Source organism: Balaenoptera borealis, assembly GCF_965194805.1.
Source record: "Balaenoptera borealis genome assembly, chromosome: 3".
Lineage (NCBI taxonomy): Eukaryota > Metazoa > Chordata > Mammalia > Artiodactyla > Balaenopteridae > Balaenoptera > Balaenoptera borealis.
The window spans coordinates 151,273,458-151,299,470 of NC_138866.1; the positions used below are offsets into that span (position 1 = coordinate 151,273,458).

At 44.1% G+C, this 26,013-nt stretch overlaps 2 protein-coding genes and 1 long non-coding RNA gene across 7 annotated transcripts in view; 1 reads left to right on the forward strand and 2 right to left on the reverse strand.

Annotated features, from left to right (window-relative positions):
- CEMIP (cell migration inducing hyaluronidase 1) overlaps positions 1-1,858 on the reverse strand; it is a 160,508-nt gene extending 158,650 nt beyond the window's left edge. For 3 of the 4 annotated variants that reach the window (XM_082388482.1, XM_082388480.1, XM_082388481.1), the window contains exon 1: positions 501-1,507. The gene's annotated coding sequence lies outside the window, so the exon portion shown is untranslated. The other variant, XM_082388483.1, reaches the window with a different exon arrangement.
- LOC309627037 lies at positions 1,322-22,096 on the forward strand. 2 transcript variants are annotated; one of them, XR_014243502.1, is made up of 4 exons: positions 1,322-1,410; positions 4,261-4,412; positions 4,852-5,015; positions 5,094-22,096. It is a non-coding gene; the product is annotated as an uncharacterized lncRNA (long non-coding RNA). The 2 variants fall into 2 exon arrangements; XR_014243501.1 differs by having other exon boundaries at positions 4,852-22,096.
- The window catches only part of ABHD17C (abhydrolase domain containing 17C, depalmitoylase), a 59,523-nt gene continuing 55,452 nt past the window's right edge, over positions 21,943-26,013 (reverse strand). Inside the window, 1 exon segment of the mRNA XM_082388566.1 lies at positions 21,943-23,411. Within this exon segment, the coding sequence (XP_082244692.1) occupies positions 23,192-23,411 (220 nt within the window). The 3' untranslated portion in view covers positions 21,943-23,191.

The following is a 26,013-nucleotide window of genomic DNA, read 5'->3' on the forward strand; positions in this document are numbered from 1 at the left end:
AAACGCTCAGGCGTCACACAGTCATAACACCTCGGAGGGCCCCGTGGGGTTGCTGAAAAGCCAGAGAAGCGCACCCGCGACACCATTCCGGAGGTCGTGTACAGAGCTCAGCTGCAGGCTGATCTAGCAGCCGGTCACAAACCACGCGGGCTCCCTTTATCTTCCTTTTGAGTGGCTCACGTCTCCTTGGGACCGGACACCGAGGGCTCCCGCAGACTAGTGGTCCCTCTCCTCCTGCCCTGTGCCCCTACTCTGAGTCTGGGAGGAAAGCCGCGCGACTTCCCCGGGAGACCCAGGGCCACAAACCGGGAGTGGAGGAAGCGGCTGGGAGCTGTCCATGGTGGCTCCGCGCCTGGGCACGCAGAGCCGCCGGCTCCCGCCCCCGGGCGCGCCCGGGATAACGCTCCAGACCGCCGGAATGGAAAGAGAGACTCGCTCCCAGGCTGCAGCCAGGCACTGGCTCACACATCAAAAGGTTGGTTTAAAAAGGGAGTTCTCACCTGTGGGCAGCGTTGGCTGCATGAAGCAGGACTCAGGACCTCAAACCCGGCTCCTGGCGGCGCGCCGGGGACGGCAGCAGTGTTGGACCCTTGGGGAACGGCGGCCGTCTCTGAGAACGCGGACAGCGAGTCTGCGGCGGAGGACCTCGGCGCACTGAGCTCCTTTCTCAAGAGCACATGCGTCCGGCCGGGTCCATTCCAGAATGTCTCTGGCCCTGGTTCCCAGAGCGGCGAGCTGGAGACCTGGCCACGGCCCTGGCCTGCACTCCACCAGGTCCCTGACTTTCTTCCCAACCTAATATGACCTTTCTTGGAGCTGACGACCCTTGCCAGGGACCGCCGAACCCTCTTGCAGCGATGGCAGGTTGGGGATCTCAGCCTAAACAGCAGTAGGGGCCCTCGTGTCATCTAACATTCAATTGCCTCCACCCATCGCGTGCCAGAGCGATGCTGGGTGCCTAACGCCGTCGGGGAGTGCGCGAGCGTGTAGGCAGCGGGAGGCGGAGGGGAAAACCAGAAGGAAGACCGTGCTGAAGGCGGAGCAGCAGGGCGCAGACCTGTTGCCAGATGCATGCCCACTCATGCACAGTGTGAGCCGGCTCCTTGTGGGCTGGACTCCGCGACCTGACCCTCGGAGCAGTCCCTCCTCGGCAAGACACTGTTTGGGGCGCAAGCCCCCCCGAGACATTCAGAACGGGGTAACTCTAAGGAAAACGGGTATCTGCCCCCGGCTGGATGCGCTCCGGGGACACTGGAGCCCCTGGCACCTGCTGCTTGCAAAGGCTCACACGATCTCACAGAAATCCCACAGCGGACAGAGACAAGGACGTGTGCCCCTCAACACACACGTGGACAGACAGACAGAGGCGGACCGCACAGCACTGAGTGGACAAACAGAAGCCAATGACGGGTAACGTTTTCCCTATCACTGGTGGAGGCGCCGAACCCCCAATCTGCCCCCCCCCTGAGGCTGGGCAGTACGCGCAGCCCTGGCGCGCCGAGCCCGGCCCTCTTACCTCCCGGTCGATAGCCAAGACAGTGGCACGCCTCGCGGGCCAGAAGCGCAGCGGCCGGAGCGGTGGGTGGCACACTGACGGGCCCTGCGATCTCCCGGGACGTGGGCAAGCGGAGTGGTAGTTCGTCTGGGAAAGCAGGGCTCAGCCCCTGACCGCGCTCAGCTCCTCCGGCCCCGAGCGCCCCGCAGCCGCCGCACGCCGCGCCACTTGCGCTCACCAGGCTCAGCCGGGTTGCAAGGCGCTGCGCTCGCCCGCGCTCCCCGGCCGCCGGCCAGAGCGGCGCCTTTTATAGCAAGCTGCCGCTTCAGCCGGCCGCGCCGGGCTGACTCCTCCCCGGGGCCCCTGACGCCCGCGCGCCACCGACCCGCCCCCCGCTGAAGCTCCCCCCCTGCCCAAGTGGGGCGGGGGCCCCGCGCCCCGGCCGGACCCGGGCGGGCTCTGGCGGCCGCTCTGGGAGACGCAGACCCGAGCCTGCGGAACCCGGGCGCGCGGAGTCCAGCGGCAGCAGCCAGGTGAGGGCGCTGGAGCCCAGGACTCGGGTGGAGCAGCCGTAGCGGGCCGCCCAGAGCCTGTTCTCCGGACTCAGAGGCCTTAGGGTCGCCGGTGCGCAGGGTTAAAACCCCACTCGCGCCCAGTGGTAGGAGAGGCTATGGAGGAGAAAGTCCCGCGTCTGGAGCACAATCGCGGGGAGATAAGGTTCAGGGTTATTAAGCCTCAGAATATTTTTTTAAATTAGGGTGTAATAGGGAAGAACAAATCTGACCCAATATTAGATGTTTCTTTTTAACCTGTGTATTCTATTGCTTTTGCTTCGAGTTAACATTGTTGCCTGTAGCCTGAAATATACAGGATAGCCCGTGATAAACCTCTGACCTTTAAGAGTATGACACTTTTTCATGCATAAAGTGATAGAAAGTTGCAGAACAGAGAATAACAGTTGTCTTGTTGGAGGTTTACAGAAACACCGTGACCTGACCTAGGTGGACAGCTTCAGGAACAGAGGATTCCTACACCAAGAAGTTTGCAATAACCAACTACGGCCCTCCCTCACCTTGCCTTTAAAAATGCTTTGCTGAAACCCTTTGGGGAGTTCTGGGTTTGGGGGGGCACAAGCCACCTGTCTCCTTACATAACCCTGCAATAAACCTTTCTCTGCTACAAATTCCCACATTTCGGTTTGTTTGGCCTCACTGTGCGTGGGGTACACGAGCTTGCATTTGGTAAGCAGACAGTGGCCGTAGAAAGAGATCCGGGTCTAGGACCTAGCGTTCCCTCCAAGAGGAAAAGGCGTGGGGCCTTGGGTTGAAACCAGAGTCAGACACGCCAGGTATGTGACTGCCCACATGGATCTTAACCTCCCTGGGCATCAGTTTCCTCATCAGGAAAATGTGTTCTCTGATGCTTCCTTACTGACTGGTAGGATTTAAGTGAGGTCACAATAGTACAGGTACCTAGCACACAGCAGGTCTTCAGCAAGTTAGCATCCTTCCCGTAGTGGGAGAGAGCTCTGTACCTCTCTAACTGGACAGACTGAGGTCCTCAAGGGTCAGAGCAAGAAGGCATGACTGCACTAGATAATCCCCTGCCCGGGGAAACAGTACTAGTGGAAAGAGCCCGTTGCAGGTCCCTGCGGCACGTGGAGTCTCCTCTCAACTCCGCCACTAACTCACTTTGTGATTTGGAGCTCTCTACTCTCCTTCTCTGTTTGTTGTATTCCCTCCCATTTTTTTTGGAGCTTCCAACTCAATCCCTCACCTGTTTAACTGGAGTCCTCCTAGGAGGTACATTCCTTTCTCCCTTCCAGCCAGTGCCGTGTGCGAACCGACCCGGCAGGGACAGTCCTCATTCTAGGCAGCACACACCGCTTCGTGAATCTATGTCTGGGCTTTGGGGCCATAGTCAGAAGCTGCTGGAGTCTGTGTCCACGTTTTCTGCACTGGGACAGAAGCCTTGATTACCTGGCTAAGCTGGGGAAGCAATGCATTCTCTCTCCAGGCCTTTCTCAGAAAGCTGATCTTGACCGTCACTAGGTCTGTTATCGGGATTCTCTTTCTTGACTTCTTGACTTTCTTGACTTCTTGGGAGGTAATGAGCTGGGTCCTATGGTAGGTTTCCCTCCCCAGCCTTTCCTTTCCAGCAAATTTAGAAGGAACCCACCCAAGTGCCCCACGCCGTACCCTAATTCCTGATTTCTTTCTTAAGAGGACCCCCCAGATTCCAGGACCCACAAGCATTTGGAGGCTGCTGAGCATTTGGTACAGGTGGAGAAGGGTCAGCCTTGCTTAGAGCAATGAGAGGGATAGGTGGGATTCTCCTCTCTCCCATCAGGAGAGAGTAGATTTGGGGCGTGCAGGGAATGAGGTCTCTGGAGAGAAGCCTGCACCACAGGCGTCTGAGAGATGAAATAGTAAAGAAGGATTCTTGTCTGCTGATGGGCTCTGAGGAGTGCTTAGTCATGTTTTCTCAAAGCACAGAAATGCCCAGCACATTCCTTGGTGTCCAGCTTTCTTTATCACAGACCAGTGCCCCGGGGAAAAAGAGCAATGCTGATGAATTACAAACAGGCTCTGCTTGTCTAAAAACAGATTCTTCAGGCAGAGCTCCATTCAGCACTTCCACTCAGCATTCAGTGATGGACGGGGTACGTGGGTAGTTCTTTTTTTGGATGAATGTTGGCAACATGACTCTGGCATAATTACTACCCATACTTTCCTCAAGTCAAGGTCTTGCTCTTATACATGCAGACACAGGAGCTGGTCAAGAAAAGCTGCTCTGGGTTTTCTGGTTTTGGGCAGAATCTCCAGATAGAGAGGAAATATTCTTAAATGGTGTGACCCCACCCAGAAAGCCTGCCCTTTTCCTCCATGTGAATTTGCCTCCAGCCTGTCTTCCTCAGGTAAGCTGCTGCCCCCCTCAACCACATCCTTGTAGTAGAATGGCCTACCTGCTCGCTGCTCCCATAAGCTGCCCAAGTCTGGTGCTTTCAGTCGGCTGGCAGGATCCAAGTTTGTCACTTAGAGCAAGAGTCACCGCACTCTACCCTCTGGCCAGCAAAGCCAGCCCCCTGCCCCTATAGTAGCCTGCCTGTGTGATGTTTAAAAGCTGGCCACAACTGTGGCTTCATCCTTCAAGCCCCAGACTTGGTTTTCCCAGGCAAACAGCAGGCAAACCTGGGGCAAGGGGGGGGCATGGAAAGTTGGGAAGCAGCTGGGGTAAGGAGCGAGTGGCTGTTGGCTTTAAGGTTTCCAGCAGACCCCACAAAAAAATAAAACCTCAGGGATGCCAATCCTAATAGCAGCTCGCAAATAATGGGCATATTTCAATTCCACCAACAGGGGTCGCCCTTGGACACCAAGCCTGAAGCTGGCATCCGAAAAGGGAAATTCCCAGCCATGGGCCCTGGGGCCAGATTTCCAAGACTCAGAACTGCTCAGTTCCTGTTTTGTTGGATGCAGATGAGGTTGCCCAGCTGAGGAGAGACAAGTCCTCAGTTTTTCTGGTGAGTGGAGGTCTGCACTGGAATTTGGGACGGGAAGTCCTAGAACACTGGCCAGCCACTTAGGAGCTCTGAAAATAGATTTCTACATCTTTCTCTGCAGTGCCCTCATTACCATACAGAAAGAACGTTCTTTCCTGTGTTTTTTCTGTCTAAAATACATGTAAACTTGTGTGCCTGTACATGATGTTTTCATATCACTTTGTTCTTTTTCCTAAATGCAAAAATCATACGTGTTCTTTGCAAAAACAAAAAAAACTTCGAAAATTCAGAAAATGAACAAAGGAGAAATCAACTAACTGCAAACATAATGTATGTACATTACAAAAAGCTCAGAAAATATAGAAAAGCACAAAGGAAAAATATCACTTCTACTCAAGATCATCTCTGTTAACTCATAGTGTATAACCAAGTATTTTTCCATGTATAAATTACATATACAGATGCACAAATATGTACATGTATGTAAGTATTCCATAAGTAGTTCAATGTTTAACTCAAAATCCTTCTCTTCCACCAGCTCACACATTTTGGGAGAGCAGGGGCAGACTCTCCCAAGTTCACCCCTTTACCTACAATAGCGCCTATAATGTCCAACAGAGTTGGTGTGTAGGAAGCGTTTACATGATAAATAAATGAATACACAGAGAGAACATTTTTTTTGGCTGCACCGCATGGCTTGCAGGATCTTAATTCCCCGACCAGGGATTGAACCCGGGCCAGAGCAGTGCAAGAGCCGAGTCCTAACCATTGGACCACCAGGGAATTCCCCAGATGAGCATTTTTAATTAAAATGATATATTTATACATGCAGTTCATGGAAAAAGAGACCCAAATAGTTCATAAACATTTGAAAAGAGGCTCAACTTTGCCCATAAACAAAGAAATGCAAACTAATGCTACATTGAAACCCCTATCAGATTGGCAAAAATCCAAACATTTGCTGATACCACCTTTGTTAGGGGATGGCATGAGGTTGGAGAACAGAGCCTTGCCTCATACCTTGCTGGTGAAATTTCCATTTGGTACAACCTCTGAGGGCAGTCTGCAAAGACTTTTGAGAATGTACATAATATTTGACTCAGCAGTTCCACTTATAGGAATTTATCCTATAGACAGTGTTGCACCATGTGTGAAATGACATGTGCAGGGTTATACATTGCAGCCCTATTTGTAATCACAAAAAATTAGAAACAGCCTAAATGCCTAGTGGTAGGACTAACTAACGTATGTTACATTCACATAATAGAATACTATGCAGCTATTTTTTTTTAAAGAATAAGGATCAGTTTTATGTATTAAAATGAAAAATCAAAGTGTAAATCAATGTATATAGCAAGCTACCGTTTGTCCAAAAGGGGAAAGGAAAAAGGATATATATTTGCATCTACTTATAGATGCATAAGAAATCATCTAGAATGCTATACAAGAAACCAATAACATGATTTCCTGTCTGTTGCTGGTGATGGTTTTGGTGGGGTTGTAGGATGATGGAATAAGACAGGAATAAGAAATAGACTTTTCCTTGTGTATGTTTTTGTGCTTTTTCATTTTTGAACCAAGTAAATGTGCTACCTAGGAAAAAAGTGAATAAATTTTTAAACGGCAAAAAAATTATGCCATATATAATAATAAGCCTTTTTTCACTTAATAATATACCGTAAACATTTCCCCAAGTCTTAAATCTTCTTCAACATTATCTTTAAATGGTATACTGTTTCCTAATATGGACATAATTTATATAATCAATCCCCTAATACTGGTTTCAATATTCTAAATAAGGCTATGATTTTGAACATCTTTGTACTTCTCTCTCATTATTTCTTCTGGATAAATTTAAATTTGCATCAGCTTATTTATTTATGTATTTATTTGTTTTATTTTTGGCTGTGTTGGGTCTTCGTTGCTGCATGTGGGCTTTCTCTAGTTGTGGCGAGCGGGGGCTACTCTTTGTTGCGGCGCACAGACTTCTCATTGAGGTGGCTTCTCATGTTGCGGAGCACAGGCTCTAGGCGCACAGACTTCAGTAGTTGCAGCATGTGGGCTCAGTAGTTGTGGCTCGCTGGCTTAGTTTCTCTGCAGCATTTGGGATCTTCCCATACCAGGGCTCAAACCCGTGTCCCCTGCATTGGCTGGCAGATTCTTAACCACTGGGCCACTAGGCAAGTTCCTGCATCAACTTAAAGCCAACTTACCCTCTAGAAAAGTTAGACCAGTCTCCATTCCAACAATCCACACATGAGTGGGCCTCTTTCCCTGAATCCTCTTTAATACCTGGTATTCTTTTTTTTTTTTTAACCCATTGCCAACGTAGTAGAAAAATATTATATTTCATTGTACTTTTAGTTTTCATTGCTTCTAGTTAAACACTTTGATGTGAGCTTTTCTAGTTCTTCCTTTGGAAGTTGTCTGCTCCGGAAGAGAATATATCACGGGCCGATCACACCAAGCATTTGTGAGCTTAGTAGATGTTACTGAAGAATTGCTGCAATGAGGGCTCTAAACTGCCTTGATATTAGACAGTGTCCTGGCAGGTCACAGAAGCATTGCTCGTTTCTCCAAAGATATACAACTGGCCAACAAGCACATGCAGAGATGCTCAACATCACTAATCATTAGGGAAATACAAATCAAAACCTCAATGAAATATTCCTTCACACCCATTAGGATAGCCACTATAAACAGAACAAAACAAAATTAGAAAATCACAAGTGTTAGTGAGGCTGTGGAGAGATTGTACACTATTGGTGAGAATGTAAAATGATGTAAGCACCATGGAAAACCATATGGCATTTGTGAAAAAATTAAAAATAGAACTACGATCTGATCCAGCAATCCCACTTCTGGGTCTATAGCCAAAGGAATTGAAAGCAGGGTACTGAAGAGATATTTGTACACTCATATTGATTGCAGCATTATTCACAATAGCCAGAAAGTCCCAAGTGTCCATCAACTGATGAGGAGATAAACAAAATGTGGTATATCCATACAACAGAATATTATTCAGCCTTAAAAAAGGGATGAAATCCTGACTTGGATGAAACTTGAGAACATTATGCTAAAAGAAATGAGCCAGTCACAAAAAGACAAATACTATATGCCTCCTTTTGGCGGGGTGGGCCGTGCCACACAGCTTGCAGGATCTTAGTTCCCTGACCAGGGATCGAACCCAGGCCCCCTGCAGTGGAAGCACAGAGTCCTAACCACTGGACCGCCAGGGAATTCCCTATACGCCTCCTCTTTAATGAAGTACGTAGACAGATTCATAGCGTAGAAAGTAGAATGGTGGTTGCTAGGGGCTGCGGGGACAGGGAGCCGTCGTTGAACAGAGGTAGAGTTTCCTTTTTGCAAGATGAAAAAGTTCTGGATATTGGTTGCACAACAGTGTGAATATACTCTGAACACTACTAAACTGTACACTTTAAAGTGGTTAAGATGGTAAATTTTACCACAATTTACAAAGAAAAAAGGAAGCATTACAAAGGAATTATGACTAGGATTTTCCTTCCAACACGGATGTCAAAACATGATCCTTCTCTACTCAAAACCCTCCAATTTACTTCTCACTCGGAGCAAAATCTGGAGACGTGATGGGCAAGGGCCCACCTGCTGCCACTCCAACCACAGTCACTAGACATCTTGCTTGCTTGACTCTAGCCCCCTTTGGCGTCTTGCTGCTTCCTCAACACATTAAATATATTCCAGCCTGAGGCCCTTTGTGTTGATACTCGCTGTTTCTTCTGTCTGAAATGATGCCTCTTCAGCTATCTGCATGACCCCGTCCCTGACTTTATTCAGGTCTCTGCTCAAAAATCACACACTCAGAAAGGTCTTTCCCATCTTTCCTATAAACATAGTCTCCATCACCATCACTCTCTAGCCCATCCCCTTACCCTGATTTATCTTTCTTTTATTTTTTTTCTTTTATTCGTTGTTTATTACCTATTGTCCCAATACCACTGGAGTGTAAATGCCAGTGGATCAGAAATAGAGTCGTTTATGGGACCTTCCTTGTGATGCAGTGGTTAAGAATCCGCCTGCCAATGCAGGGGACATGGGTCCGAGCCCTGGTCCGGGAAGATCCCACATGCCATGGAGCAACTAAGCCCGTGTGCCACAACTACTGAGCCTGCGCTCTAGAGCCCGTGAACCACAACTACTGAGCCCGCGTGCAGCAACTGGTGGAGCCCATGCGCCTAGAGCCCGTGCTCTGCAACAAGAGAAGCCACCGCAATGAGAAGCCCGCAGGCTCGCCGCAACTAGAGAAAACCCGCGCGCAGCAACAAAGATCCAGTGCAGCCAAAAATAAATAAAAGAAGTAATTAATTTTAAAAAAAGACTCATGGGCTTCCCTGGTGGCGCAGTGGTTGGGAATCTGCCTGCCAATGCAGGGGACACGGGTTCGGGCCCTGGTCTGGGAGGATCCCACATGCCGCGGAGCAGCTGGGCCCGTGAGCCACAATTGCTGAGCCTGCGTGTCTGGGGCCTGTGCTCCGCAGCAGGAGAGGCCGCGATGGTGGGAGGCCCGTGCACCGTGATGAAGGGTGGCCCCCGCTTGCCGCGGCTGGGGAAGGCCCTCGCACAGAAATGAGGACCCAACACAGCCATCAATAAATAAATAAATAACAAAAGTGATTGTTTAAAAAAAAAAAAAAAAAAAGACTCAAATGTTGCTGCCATTGGGATACTTTTTCTGCTCTCCCGCATCCTGAGTTCTCATGGAAGCTTGTAGAGAATTCTGTTGTAAAATCACAGCACTGTGTGTGTTTGCGCCCCTCTCTTCCTCTTCCTCCCCACCTCCGGCTGTGAGCTTTGTGGCACAGAGATGCATCTTACCCATCTCTCTGTCCCCAGCCTAGCACAATGAGAGACTGAGTAGATGCTCAATAGATGCATTAATGGATAAATAACATTTCTCTACTGAGATTTATACTGTACTCTCAAAGAGAAACTCCTGGCATGGGAAATAAATACATATGAGCGAAATGGTATTTAAATACTCCATGAAATTCCTAGACAGCCAAGAGGAAGGGTTTTGTTTTGTTTTTATTGCTAATACCCTTAGCCAGAACCTGGATACCTCATGGTTTCAGTGGCAACATAATAAACACATTTGATATTTTTTTGTAATGCCATGAAATGTTCTTTCCAAAAGTATAGAAAGTACAGCAGTGTGGGAATGAACTGTATTTGAACTGCCACTAATGTATAAAGTAGATAACTAATGAGAACTTACTGTGTAGCACAGGGAACTCTACTCAGTGCTCTGTGGTGACCTAAATGGGAAGGAAATACAAAAAAGAGGGGATATAGGTGTACGTATAGCTGATTCACATTGCTGTACAGAAGAAACTAACAAAACATTGTAAAGCAACTATACTCCAATAAAAAATATTTTTAAAAAGTTAAAAAAATAATATTATATAATTGCTCTTAAGCTTGCATTAATAAAATAACACATTTTCTTGAAAAATAAATAAACTGCCACTAAATCAATTGTTCTTGGGTATTTCCCTTTACCTAGATCACCTCTTGTATAAAAAAGAAGGGGTGGACTGATTCAGATGTTGCAGACTGATGGCCTGTAGACCCCATGGCTGCGGGGGCAGGTGCTTCATTTGGTCCACATGGTGTATGTGTCATAAAAATGTGACTGCCTTTCCATGTCACCACTTCTTTACTCAGTACTGCCTCACACCTGGCCCACTTTATGCATTTACGATGCCCTCTTCCCCTGTAGGCGTCAGCGGCTGTCATCTCGGACTAAATCCAGTTTCCTGCGTGGGGTGCTGAAGGAAGAGGCCTCTATTCGATATCTGAAGCAAAAAGCTGGATTCATCGTTTGCAAGGCAGTAAACACGGCAGACTGCGGATCTCCTGTAGAGTATTTGGGAAGTGTGGGGCTGGGGATTAGTAGACTCTTAACAGTGGGAGTATTCAGGCATTAAGTGACCTTCAGCAGAGGCAGCTTGGTCACTGGAGCAAGGCTGTTGCTGATTGGCTGGCCCTCAGAAGCACGTGTACTGACCAGAGGAAGCTGTCCTTGATGAATTGGGACAGCCTGAAAACCTGTTCTCCTGGTTACTTGTTCCAGTGGCCAAAGAACAGTGAGTCTTTTCTTGATCGGGAGGATAGGAACGATTCTCGGTAGGATCCCTTTTTTATTTAAATGTCAAATAATCCAGCTCAGAGATTTTCAAACTTTAACATGAATCACATCAGATCACCCAGAGGGCTTGTTAGAGCAGACTATTGGGCCCCTCTCCTGCAGAGTTTCTGATTAGGTAGGTCCGGGATGGGAGCCAAGAATCTGCACTTCTAATGAGTTACCAGGTGATGCAGATGCTCCTGGTCCAGGGACCACACGTTGAGAACTACTGGTCCAGCATCCTAGGACTTGTAGTTAATTATTTGCTGTTAAGAAAATATTTAGGGAATTCCCTGATGATCCAGTGGTTAGGACTCCGTGCTTCCAATGCTGGGGGCCTGGGTTCAATCCCTGGTCAGGGAACTAAGATCCCACAAGCTGTGCAGCGTGGCCAGAAAAAAAAAAAAAAAAAAAAAAATATATATATATATATATATATATATATATATATATATTTAACACAGTAAGTTACTGGTGAGTCTAAGAATTCTGTAAATGATTTTGTAAAATGGTTATTAATCACAGCCACATCTATATACCTTTGAAAAATAATGGTAAATATATAGGAGAAAGGTAATACTCCTTCTAAAGTTCATGACTAGAAAATATGAACTCCAGGACATATTGTAGTAATTCTGTCCTGTCCCTCCCCTCCTCCTCCTTTCCCACCTTCCCCCTCAGAATGTGTGACGCATCCTGTCCTGGGGAATCCTAGACGAGGTACTTCCCAAGGAACCTCCCAGGTTTGTGATTCTATGTTTGTGGCAGACCATGGTTTAACACATGAACTTCTGGTCAAGGTATGAGCCATGTTAGTAAAGTGATGTTAATTGAAAATACAGGAGGCAAGGAAGTTTACAAGACAATTGGGAGAGGAAGAGAGAAGGGGGAGGAGGAGGAGGAGGAAGAAGAAGAAGGAGGGGGAGGAGAGGAGGGAAGGAGGAGAAGGAGAAGGGGGGAGGGGAGGGGGAGGAGGAGGAGGAGGAAAAAGAAGAAAGAAAGAGAGAGAGAGGCTGGCTGACTTTAGAAATTCTCCTTCATATCACCAAGGAAAACTGTCCCTCTTTATATCAGTGTAAGTGCTGGGTGATATCAGATTGTTGTGGTCCGTTGAAGATAAACCATGTTGCAGACAGGACACACGCTGTCCTCAGAAGGAAAGTTTGGCACGCCCCTGTGTTTCTACTGTGACAATCTGAGGTAGGGCCATTGCATGTAAAGGTATGGAAGAGAAATGGAAACACTTTGTGTTTCTGAAGAAAATTTTTACAAGGAAAATTCTGATTAAGCAAAAAAACCCCAAGAGATACTAGGACACACAAAAACCATGGCTCTGCGTGATACGGTGCCGGGAGTGAATGCTGCCATTTTCCCATATCTTCCCAAGAGGCTTTCACTAATGGGTTCATTGGAAAATTCTTTCAGTAGAGACCACAATGTTCTATTTCTACAGGTGGTAATAGCTAGTATTTTTATTGAGAGCTCAGTATGTTCTAGGCTCATACAATCCTCACCTGAGTATTATGAGGTAAGTACTAAGTCACCCTTATTTTACAGGTGAGGAAACTGAGGCACAGAGTGGTCACATTGTGTCCCTGTGACACACAGGGAGTAGCCAGTGGAGCTGAGATTCAAGCGCAGGCAGAGGGACTCCCCAGATGCATGTTGAACCGCTAGGTCCTAATCCTCTCAAAAGCCTAAAGATTCGATCCCCTTAATCACTTTCTCGGCTTGTTTGTTGTTTCCTTTAGAACACATTATGATTTGATTTTTTCATTTGTTCACCTGTTATTGTCTGTTTCTCATCCTAGCATATAAGCTGCAAGAGGATAGGGGCTTTCTTCACTGCTGCATCCCCAGAACCAAGTGTTTGGGCTCATAAACATTTGTGGAAAGAAGGAAGGAAGGAAGGAAGGAAGGGAGGGAGGGAGGGAGGAATTCTGAGTATCAGTCAGCTTGATAAATGAGGTCTGATGAAAAGAATGCCTGTTATATTTTTTTTTCTATCGACCACTAATTATGCATCGAGCGGTCTTGCTTTTAAAGAAAAGCCCACCTGTGTCTTGCACTGAAAAGAACAGAGGTCATCTTTAAGGTGACAGCAGGCAGTGCAGAGACAAAGCACTGCCCAGCTACATCCATCTGCCCTTTATGTACATCTTCCCTTAGGTTGCACTGAGACCCTGAGGTAGTGGCATGGCTCTGTATTGGCAGTCCCAAGCTTCCTTCTAGTATGTCACCTGGGTCATCTCTGGTGCGTGGGATTAGTAAAGTAGGAAAGAGGAGGCCTCTCATCCTTTTACTTTAAATATTCCTGTATTATTTGAATTTCACCACTCCCCCCCATGAGCATGTGTTATTTCTGAAATGAAACACAAGCAATAGACAATATAAAAAGAAGAATTTGTAAGGCAGGGATTGGCAAACTACAGCCCATGAGCCAAATCTGGCCCACCACCTGTTTTTTTTTTTTTTAATTTAATTTAATTTTTTTTAACATCTTTATTGGAGTAGAATTGCTTTACAATGTTGTGTTAGTTTCTGCTGTACAACAAAGTGAATCAGCCATATGCATACATATGTCCCCATATCTCCTCCCTCTTGCGTCTCCCTCCCACCCTCCTCATCCCACCCCTCTAGGTGGTCACAAAGCACCGAGCTGTTCTCCCTGTGCTATGCGGCTGCTCTGCCACCTGTTTTATAAATCAGGTTTTCTTGGAACACAAGCACATCCCTTCCTTTACACACTATCTATGGTTGCTTTAGTACAACAGTGGCAGAGTTTGAGTATGGAGACCATATGGTCCACGAAACCAAAAATATTTACTCTCTGACATTCTATAGAAAACATTTTCTGACCCTTGATCTAAAATAATTTATTTTAAATTCCTTATAGGTTCCTCCCCCCCCCCCCATAGAAATGAGACCTAGTGAAACCAATTAACAGAACTGGGTTCTTTCTGCCTTCTAGGAAGGTAATCACCGGCTATATCTTGTTAATTTATTCAACGGCTATGTTCTCTGCATATACAAAGAATATAAGATAATTGCTCAGCTAAAAAAACAAACCTTTCTTAGCATTTCTAGAAATACAAACATCTGTCGGGATACTGCAAGACTCAGGAACAACTACGCTGACCACCCTACTCGACTTTCCCTCAGAGCATCTGGTAACACTGGGCATATTACACATTTATCTGATTATTGCCTGTTGCCCCACTGCCACCAGAATGTAAGTTTTACTACATTAGGGATATAGTAAGCATGATTTATGTATAAGGAGCTTGATACTGAGGCAATCTAGATATTTGGTGTTATGGGAATTGATGGTGTTTATCGATTTCTTCCTGTGGTTTTGCAAAAAAATTTAATGTATTTTGAGTCTACTTATTAAAGTAATAATGAAGCAAAAACCCATTAGGGTTTCCCCAAGTAAAACTGAGAATATCTGTTCCGCAAAACATGTCACAAAGAAAATAAAAAGGCGAGGAACAGACTGGGAGAATATATTTGCAGCACGTGAAAATAAAAGATTAGTTTGAATATCAAGAATATATAATCACCTGAAAAAGAGAGAACTCTATCAGAAAAGTGGGCCAGGGTCATGCACAGACATTTCACATGAAAGAAGGTACAAAAGGCCCGTGTGTTTTTGGAAAGTTGCTCATTCCCATGCATAATCGGGGATGTAATATTTCACATACACTGTTTAGGCAAAAATTCACAAAGTCAGACGATGTCAAGTGTGAATGACTAGGGACTTCCCTGGAGGTCCAGTGGTTACGCCTCCACACTTCCACTGCAGGAGGCGCGGGTTCGATCCCTGGTTGGGGAACTAAGATCCTGCATGCCACGCGGCACAGCTGAAAAAAAAAAAAAGTGTGAATGACTAGAACTTCTATCCAATGTTGATGGGAGGGAAATCAGTGTCTTACTTTGGAAATGACTTGGCATTACCGAGTGAGGCTGAACAGACAGACCCCCTACTCTGCAATGGGGCCCTGCAAGCAGCATCGCTTGGGAGCCTCTTAGAAATGCAGAATTTGGGGGCCCATCCTGGACCTACTGAGTCAAGATCTGCATTTAGATGCCCACTGGAGGCCCCTGGGGAGCTTTTAAAAGTCCAGATGCCCAGGTGGCACCCAGACCAGCTAAATTGTAATCTCTGAGGGTGGGACCCAGGCATCAGCATTTAAAAAAGCTTCTGAGTAATTTCAACATGTAACTAGGGTTAAGAAGCAGCAACCAGACGTCTCTCATATCATGAGAAATACAAAAATATCTTTAATAGCTAAAATCTGGGAGATAACCAGTATGTCTACCAATAGTAGATCACACACACACGCACACACACATATGCACACACACACACACATTCTTACTATAAAGAAAAGCAAAGGAATGACTAGTAGAAAATTCAGGATAGTGGTTACTCTGTGGGGTGAGGGAGGAAAAGGCATGTGATTGGAGGAGAAGCAGGGAGAAGGTGAGTTTCTAAGGTCCTGGTAATATTCTATATCTTAGGTTCAATAATGGAAATATGGGTGCTCATTTTTTTCCCCTTAAAATATAAAAATAGGTTTTATCCACTCTTCTGGATAAAATTTTAAAGTCTAAAAAATGTTTTAAGAGGGCATCTTTCATATCCGTTCTTCTGAGCCGCCTTCTTCAAGGTGTCCCACCCTTTCCCAGACCTCATCTGCTGCTCTCCTCCAAGCTGGTTTTCTCTGCCTTTGCTAAGAAGTCAGAGTCAAGAGGATCCACTGCTCTACCCACCTGGATCTTTTTTATCCCAGAAATCCTGGCCCACTCCAGGTCCCACCTTAGAAAGTTCTGGACGGGCTCAGGATCTACATGTGCCTCCCAGGCCCATCTAAGGGGCATCTGGAAGTCCAGGGAAGGGAGATCTGAAGGGCACTGAAACAGGAGACAGTATCTGCACATGTCTGGAAGGCCCTGGGCCCTCCCACCCTGAAGCAGAGCCAGACAGGGCCAGGTGTCAACAAGTTGTGTCGGGCCAAATGGTAAATCATTTAGCAGCAGAGTAATGATTAAGCTACGACAGGGTAGACTGTCTTAAACTAGAGTTTTCAAAGTGTTCTCTGTTTTGTTCTAAACCCAAACTCAGCCAGACATTTAATGAGTGGGTCTAAGACCCCACTACCTGTTACAAAGCTTTTCTACCCACAGAATTTCATCTGATCCTGCCAGGACTGCGGTGGGGATTGCTACCACTTTAGAGATGAAGAACAGGCTCAGAGCAGTTAAGAGAATTGCCCAAGATCACACGGCATCATGGCAGAAAAAGTCACAGCCAGGCCTGCTGTCTCCAAGATTCTTCCAATGGTCTCAGCCCCTTCTGGGTCTGTGAATGCTTCTGCACTCAACTCCCGCACATCCAGAGATGCCCTCCTTATGCAGAGAGCTCTGACCAGCCCATGCCCTTCCCTCCCTGGGCCTGCCTGCAGAATACATTCAAGCTCCTTAACCTCCCCCAAATCCGTACTCACAGTTCCTGGAATTCAAAAATATTGACTTTAAAAGGAGCTGTAGGGCTTCCCTGGTGGCACAGTGGTTGAGAATCTGCCTGCCAATGCAGGGGACACGGGTTCGAGCCCTGGTCTGGGAGGATCCCACATGCCGCGGAGCGACTAGGCCCGTGTGCCACAGTTACTGAGCCTGCGCGTCTGGAGCCTGTGCTCCGCAACAAGAGAGGCCGCGATAATGAGAGGCCCGCGCACCACGATGAAGAGTGGCCCCCGCTTGCCACAACTAGAGAAAGCCCTCGCACAGAAACGAAGACCCAACACAGCCATAAATAAATAAATAAATAAATAAATAAATAAATAAAAATTAAAAAAAAAAAAAAGAATTTAAAAGGAGCTGTAGACATTACTGTCTAGTTCAGTGATTTTAATCCTTCAGAATCACTGATACCTTTGAGAGTCTGCTGAAGTTGTGGACCTTCTCCCCAGAAAAATGCCCATAGGTACAGACATCTCAAAGGGGCCACAGACCCCAAGACTCTTGTTAAGAATTGCAGATCAAGTATTACAATTTTGGTGTTTTCTCCAAAAAGTAAAAATAGAATTACCATACAATCCAGAAATTCCACCCTTAGGTATATATCCAAAAGAATTGAAAGCAGGGTCTCCAAATATATGTGTGTGTGTGTGTGTGTGTGTGTGTATACACACCCATATTCATAGCAGCACTATTCACAATAGCCAAAAGGTGGAAACAACCCAAATGTCCATCAACGGATGAATGGATGAACAAAATGTGGTCTATCCATACAATAGAAAATTATTCAGCCTTAAAAGGAAGGAAATGAAATGTTACATGAATGAACCTTGACAACATTCTATTAAGTGAAATAAGCTAGTCACAAAAGGACAAATACTGTGTGATTCCACGTCTATGAGGTACTTAGAGGAGTCAAATTCACAAAGACAGAAAGTAGAATGGTGGTTTCCAGGGTCCAGGGGAGGGGAAATGAGGGGTTAGTGTTTAATGGGTACAGAGTTTCAGTTTGGGAAGGTGAAAATTTTCTGGGGATGGATGGTGGTGATGGCTGCCCAACAGTGTGAATGTACTTAATGCCACTGAACTGTGCACCTAAAATTGGTTAAAATGGTGAATTTTATGTTACATATATTTTCCTCTGGCTGGGAAGGAATAGGGCGGGGCCTCCTTGTTCCAAGGGCTGCGTCCCAGGCCCTCTGCCTGGGCAAGCTCTGTGCAAGCTCCTGCAGGCACGACTATGTCTTCTTTGCAGAAATCCTGGTAGGCAAGGCCTCAGGGAAGAGGAGGCATCGGAGCTGGACGGCATGGGATGTGATATTTATATGAACTTCGTCTATTGGCTTAGTAACCCTCACACATGAGGGAATGAGATCTACTGAGGATGACTTGTTCTTTCTAGCTTGGGGAGTAAGACAGTGCCATCCAATGGATTCCAAAACAAATTATTTTAACAAAAGATCCTACTGATGATATGTTTTATAACCACTTCGCATGAATTCTGAAAGAAGGTTTGGGCTTTCCTCTTTATAAAGACTTATTGACAATATAATTAAACATCAACAACAAAGATGTCCATCTATTAGCATTTCAGTGCATATCCAGCTCTTGGTCCAAGTTTGAATGTGTGAGGGTGTGAAGAGAAGAATCATACATGGGAGCTATTTAGTGATCAGTTTTACCATGTAACGTATTTTGGCAATTTTGTCATGCCACTAAATGTTGTTCTATAGCATCGTTTATGATGGTTACAGAATAATGCATTGTACGGACATAATAAAAACGAAATCCCTGTTGCTGGAAACTTAGATTGTTTGCAAGTTTTCACTTTTACTAACAGTGTAGCAGTGATTATCCCATATAAGCCCACGTCATCTTCTTGATTATTTCCTAAGGATAAATTCCTAGAAGCCAGATTGCTAGATTAGGCTTTTGATTCAAAGTATACTTTAGAATGTTTGTACCAACTTGGTGTGTAAAATTAGCAATATAATTTTAAAGTAACTATTTATCCAAACCTTTACCACCAATGGGTATTATAATTCAAATATTTATACCAGCTTATAATTTAAATGGCATTTAATTATTTGAATGTATTTTAAAATATATCTATTAGATTATTTGATTAAATCTGTAAGTGATTATTTTGGGCAATAATCTCTTCAAATAAATACTGAGCAACCTCTTCAAATAAATATTTGTACCAAGTTTATAATTTAAAATGGCATTTCATTGTTTAAATGTATATATATTTGATATAGTCATTTGATTATTTGATAGAATCTGTATGTGATTATTATGGACAATAATCTCTTAAGATAGTCTCTTCACATCCTGTGCTCTTTGATAAAGAATGCCTCATCATTTGATTATTAAATATATTTTTACATTATATGTCCTATGCTTTATAATGTCGCCCCAGTTTGTCACTAGGTTATGCTATTTTTTCTTTTACTATGAAAGTTTTTTATTTTTAATAAATCAAACCTAGAAATGTATTCCTTTGTGGTTTCAAGCAGTAATGATATAGCTATGGTCAGGTGAGTACAGAATACTGAAGCAGCTGTTGGCAGGGGCTACAGTCAGGGTCATGAAAAGTTTTCTAGACTCTAGAATCTGAAGGACTGAGCCTTTTCAGTCTTAAGACTACCCACCTGGAATTCTTCTATCTGGTAAAGCACGTGTCTGCATCTTTTTCATCTTCAGTTGCCCTGGCTATTCTTGGCACTTTGTTATCCCATACAAATTTTAGGATCACCTTGTCAGTTTCCTGACAAAAAATCCTGTTGGGATTTTTATTGGAATCATTATTAATCCTATAGGTCTATTTGGGAAGAATATATTAAAAATGAGCCTTCTTATTCATTAACATGGTATAGCCCTCATTAATTTAGGTTTTCTTTAATGTCCTTCAAAAAAGTTTTATGATTTTCTCCAGAGTATGTCTAACATGTGTGTTAGATTATTCCCAGTTACTCAATATTTTTTAAAGCTATTGTAAATGGTATCTTTGTTTTTAATTGAATTTAAAACATTTTTAACTGATTTATAGAAATAAGATTGACTTTTCTATATTGATTTTTGTGTCCAGCAACCTAACTAAATTCTTATTACATCTAATAATTTGTAGATACTTTCTGGTGTAGCTGTCTGGTGTTTTATCCAGACATCATAATCTGAGTTTTATTTATTTTTCATTTCTTTAAACATTTTTTATTATGGTATAATCTACATATCATAAAATCTACCCCTTTTAAGTGTACATTTCTATGATTTTTGGTAAATTTAGTGAGTTTTGCAGCCACAATAATCTGGCTTTAGAACATATTCATCCTTTTTATTTTTCCATGTCTTATACCTTTTTCATTTCTTTGACTCTGCTGCATTTGCTAGGGGCTTTGTGTAATTTTGAGCAGAAGTGAGAATGGTACTATGGCTAATTCCCAATCTAAAATGGAATAATGCTTCCACTGTTTTACCACTCAGTACAATGCTTGGTTTTTCAGTTTGTTTTGAGATAATCTGTTCATAAAGTTGCTTTCTAGCCCTAGTTTGATAAGAGTTTGCTTTGGTTTTTAATCATGAATGGGATATTGAATTCCATCAAATGTTTTGTCTGTGTCTATTGAGATGATCATATGATTTTCCTCTAAAAAGGGAAGCTTCCAATTAGTCTCCCCACCGTGGAGGGCGCTCTAGGGTTTGTTTACTGTCCCCTGAGCTCCACCAGACTGGAAAACCAATGCTCAGGTTAACCTAGTCCAGAAAATTCCTTCCAAGAGAAAATTGGCTTCAAAGCTCCTCATCTTTACCTAGTATTTGGCCTACATAGTCTTTATTTTCTTACCAGTTCATGCGTCTAAGATTTTTCCATTTTATTTAGTAGTGCTAGTTTGTTTTTGCTTTTTTTTTTTTTTCCCCCCACAGGGAGAGTTGATCCTCACCCCAAGTCCATCTTACAGCAGAAAACAGAAGTGGCCAGATCTTTCAGGTTCAGTACTAAGTATGTTTTGTAATCTGAAACTGTCATGAATGGGGTCTCTCTTGGGATTCCCACTGTCACCACACACACCATCCTCAGAGAAAGGCTGTCCCCATGTCAAACTCTACGAAAGAGTAGACAAAACCCCCTCCCCGGTTTTGGGGAAAGAGACAGGAGTCAAAAAACATGAGCTGCTTCCAATAGATATAAACCACCTACATCAAGTTATAAAAACAATGAACTGAAAGGGCTTTGCCACCTTAGCTTCTGTAATTGTCAATCTTATTATCGTTTCCCATTAACTGCTGAAATTCGGCGGACAAAAGTAAGTTTACTAAATAGTTCAGGAGGGAAAAAAGGGGGAACTGGTTACAGAAGATGCAAGCAGCAGACAAACGGGATCAGAAATCAGGTCTCTGGAAACCTAGGTTAGCTGCTCTCACACCCCAAAGGCAGGCTGTTGGATATGCTTCTTTCCCTTCTAGGTCTCCTGGACCTCTGGGATGGTACCACCTCTATAGCTTCACTGATGACTCCCCTAGGTGAGCAGGGCCCCATCCTTCCAAGGTCCCCCATTACAGGTACTGATCTAAGACCAGGAAGTAGCCTGCAATGTGCTGGAACACACACTCACGGGAGCATAGTCCATGCCCTTACACCTTCCCTCCACCACCATTTCTCTTCCTGCATGCCCAGAAGGGGTGTTCTGAGAGTCGAAAACAAGCATCCCTCAGTTGCTCTTTTTCTAGTCAGTGATCAAAGGACTGAAAAGACTCAGCTCAGGTTTTCCAAAGAAACAGGCCTGTTCTCCCTCCTAGCCAGGTCACAGTGAGATTGCCTTCATCATTCTTGTTTCATAGCCAGAATCCATTGCCCTCTCTATTTGGATTCCATCTGTACTTTACTGCTACAGGCTTTATATCTTGGCTTCTCCAAAAGTAATCTATGGTCTTTTACAGAACAAAAACACACACCTTGGGACCTACTGTATAGCACAGGGAATTCTGCTCAATATTATGTAACAACCTAAATGGGAAAAGAATTTGAAAAAGAATAGATACATGTATATGTGTAACTGAATCACTTTGCTGTACACCTGAAACTATCACAACATTGTTAATCAACTAGACTCCAATATAAAATAAAAAGTTAAAAAAAATATATACACTTTGAGAAAGGTAGTGACGTTTGTAAGCTCCAAGGGTTTCTTCTTAAATCTAGACAGAATGTTTTCTTTGATGGAGAGATGAAGGAAAAAACCCACATGAGCCCACACATTCTGATCCATGCATCCTTTATTCCATGACCAACCGCTGTGTCGCATCCAAGCAACAGTACACAAACTGGCAATCAACCGCAATCCAGCTGTACAACAATCTGAGGCTTACAGTACATTTAAGGCTTTTAAATTTGGAAAAAAAAAATTTTTTTTAATAAAACCAAAGAACCCTCAAACCCAAACCCCCAACCAACACAAGTAGTGTAGCAATTTTAAGCATCTTACACTTCTGATGCTTACTGGCGCAACTCCAGTGTCAAAACCCAAATAACTCCTAAACTAAAAAGATTAGTTTAGTGAAATTTTAATTACATAAATTTTTCAAAGCATAAACTTGTAATTTTTTGTCTTGGAAATGTTATAAAATTTTTTAATAGCAAAACATAGGAATAAAAACGTATTAACAAAATGTATTCAATCATTTACATTACAAACAAGGAATCTGCAGTTCATTGTTGTAGCCTGACAAAAGAAAACTATCCATTAAGAATCTATGCACAATGTAATTGCAAATATGTACAGTACTTTAAAAAAGCCTACAAGGAGGACTTTACAGAAGGAAAGTCGGCTAGGTTCTTTGTTAGACCAACCAGACGATCAAAATATTAAAACTCTGTGGACTAGTAATAAATTTACACTTAAAAAAAACCCCAGTTTCCTTTTAAGAATATTCCAGTTATATTTATATGGTTCCAGTTGATGAAGCCGTTCATGATAGTTCCAGTAAATTACCCTTTAATTGATTTGTTTGGGGGAAAGATCGGAGTGTTAACAAAAATTAATGAAGGAATTTTCATCACGATGGTTTCCAGTTACACTATCACAGCTTCACAAATGGATTGGACCCATGAATCTAGTGGCTGAAAGAGAGATGCAGGTCACATACTGAGAACACGGGTGGAGAGAGGCTGAGTCCTGCATAAATGAATCCTACGTGGTGGGTAAGGAAGAGAAAGGGGTGTGAGCATCTTTTATAGCACGAGAAAACGGTCCCCCCACTCAGCTCTCATTCCCATTCTGCAAGGCAATGAAGCTGGGAATCACAACTGTTCAGTTTAACATGATGTGTGAGTTAGTAGAACCTCTGGATATGAAAGACCAAGATGCCCTCAGCTCTTTGAGTAGGACCCCTGAAAAGCTGGGCACTTCCTCGTGGTTATCCGCCATGACAGCTATCCAGTTAAAGCATGTGCAAAACCGAGGATTCTTGTGTTCACAGTAGATGAGGTAAAATCAAGTCATCTTCTTCAGGAATTAGGAAGTTCGTGAGATATGAACTGTTTTAGCCTTTCTAGGTACTGTGCATAAAGCTCTATGTCATTATGGCCAGCCCCTTCGACCCAGAGGGGCTCCACGGCCCGGGGACAGCGCTCGTACATGGCCAGGCCGTGGGAGAAATCGATGACCTCGTCCTCTGTACCATGAATGACCAACACGGGAGAGGTAACTTTAGATATCTTGTCAATGCTGCAAGACAGGAAAGGGGGAGGGGGAGAAAAAGGACTCCTTTAGTTATGCTCACAGATGACAGACATCACACTTAATGGAACCGAGTCGGCGTTCACAGGCAAGGAAGGTAAGCACGCGAGGGTTCTTTCCCCCCTCACTTTTCTAGTAATTCACTTTTTAAAAAATTAATTTTGCATTTTGCAATAATTCTGGATTTACAGGAAAGCTACAAAGATAACATAGAGCTCCCATCCACCCCAACCCCTTTCCCATAAGGCCAACACCACGCGTTACCAATAGTATATTTGCCAAAACCGAAAACCAGCATCGGTACGTCACCAAACTCCGGACTTTATTTGGATTTCATGAGTTTTTCCACTGAAGTCCTTTTTCTGTTCCAAGATCCAATTAAGAATACCACACTGAATTTAGCCGTTGTGTTTTTGTTAAAGTATTTTATTAAAAACAGAACTCCTAAATGTCATCAGACTAGCAATCCAGTAACTAATATTTCTGATATATTCATATTTTGGAGAGAGGATTTTTTTTTTTTAAATAAACAAGCTAGACCTTAACATACCAGAATGAATACCTCTTTTGAAATCTGAGCACTGAATCCACAGCCACTCAAGTTTTCAGGACTCTTTCCATGTAAGCCACCTTCAGCACCGATTAACAAGATCCTCAGAAACCTCATTTCATAAAAACAAATACCTCATTTTTAAATAAAAACCGTGCCATTTAGCTTGAAAACTTAATGTACAACACCAAGATTGAATTCTGAATGATTTCTGTTTACAAAAATCAAATCTACCCACAAAGGATGAATATTTGAGCATCTCCAAAAGAATGTGCTGCAGACTCTGAAAGCATTTCCCAAAGAGGAATTAAGAAGACTGTAAACCTTGTTGGGCTGCGTGTGTAGGCAACTTCTCTGACAGTGGTAACTGTCATTTCACCTGCAAACACATGGAGACAGGCGACCCTCTGTCCAGTCTGGCCTCCTGCCAGAGACCCCCTTACTGTTGACTTTCTGTATCTGATCTTAGCCAAAGTTACAAAGGGATCAAATTGGTACTACCCGTAGGGATCATTTTGTTAAAAGTCAGAGCTAACATTTACTCAGCATTGACCACAGCCAGGTGCTCTGCACTTTACATACAAAACCTCATTGCATCTCCAATGAGCCACAGTGAAAGAGGAAGGACCATCTCTGTTAAACCAAGGAGGGAACTGAAGCTTGGAGAGATCATTAAAGGACAGACATGAGGCTGTGGTGATAGTACAGAGCTCTGACATCCATTACAGATTGCAAAGATCTACAAACAGCTGTCGCAGAGCCTTATTAACAACTCAGGAAGTTGCCAGCCACCTCAAGACATCCGGGAAGACTGCAAACTCTCATCAGCCGTGTCATTTGCCAAGATCAGGGCCACTGTGGAAGGGGTCAATTGTGCAGATTAGGAATCTTGTTTAGAAATCTACTTTCCTCTTATATTTAAATTTTAAAGTCACTTCTTCTAAGAATGCAGGAGTCCAGTTATATTCAATTTAAAAATCTATTTACTGACAGCTCCACGCTGCATGAGTTAGGAGACTCTCTGCAACCTGGAGGATGGATGTACCTGAGGTTAAATACCACTGTCTGATTCTAAATGTAAAGGAGGTAAAAGAAAATAAACCACCAACCAAATAATAATCAGGACTCCCTATCTCTATTTTTTTAATACTAAAAAAGAAATGGGAAAGTGCCTTCCTTTAAAGACAGGGGCAGGGACTTCCCTGCTGGCGCGCTGGTTAAGAATCCACCTGCCAATGCAGGGGACATGGGTTCGAGCCCTGGTCCGGGAAGATCCCAAATGCGGTGGAGAAACTAAGCCCATGAGCCACAACTACTGAGCCCATGTGCCACAACTACTGAAGCCCGCGCACCTAGAGCCCGTGCTCCACAACAAGAGAAGCCACCGCAATGAGAAGCCCGCGCACCACAATGAAGAGCAGCCCCCGCTCGCCATAACTAGAGAAAGCCTGCGCGCAGCAACAAAGACCCAGCGCAGCCAAAAATAAATAAATAAAATTAATAAATTTTAAAAAAAGAGAGAGAGAGAGGGACACAGAGACAAGTGTGCATTTGGTAGCAATGGACACCGTAAGAAAACATTCTCCAAATTCAATTAATGATGAAAGTCCATGTGACTGTTAATGGTTTGAAATCTATCATATTAGTACTTTATGGTACTGAATAGGATGAATGGCCTTTTCTGGCTGTTTCCACTCACCAACCTTAATTAAGCTGCTTAAATCGCTTAACTTTCTAAGCCTCAGTTTCCTAACTGTAAAATGAGTCTTGTGAGATAAGAAGCGTGAAATGTTTAGCCGTGGACTGGCAGATCAGACAAACCCAGTAAAGACTAGTTGCTGGTTTCCTATTAATGAATAAGCTATAATTAGTTGTCGTGGCTGTATTTTAAGGTATATGCTAATTTAAGAGTCAGGGGGAAAACCTATTCATTTTGTTGCCAGGGTAACTCTTGGCATAGCTTCCCACAAACATGCTAAATATCTCCCCTTCAACAAACTGGCCTCTCAATACCCATTCAGCACAAATAAGGCCACATTT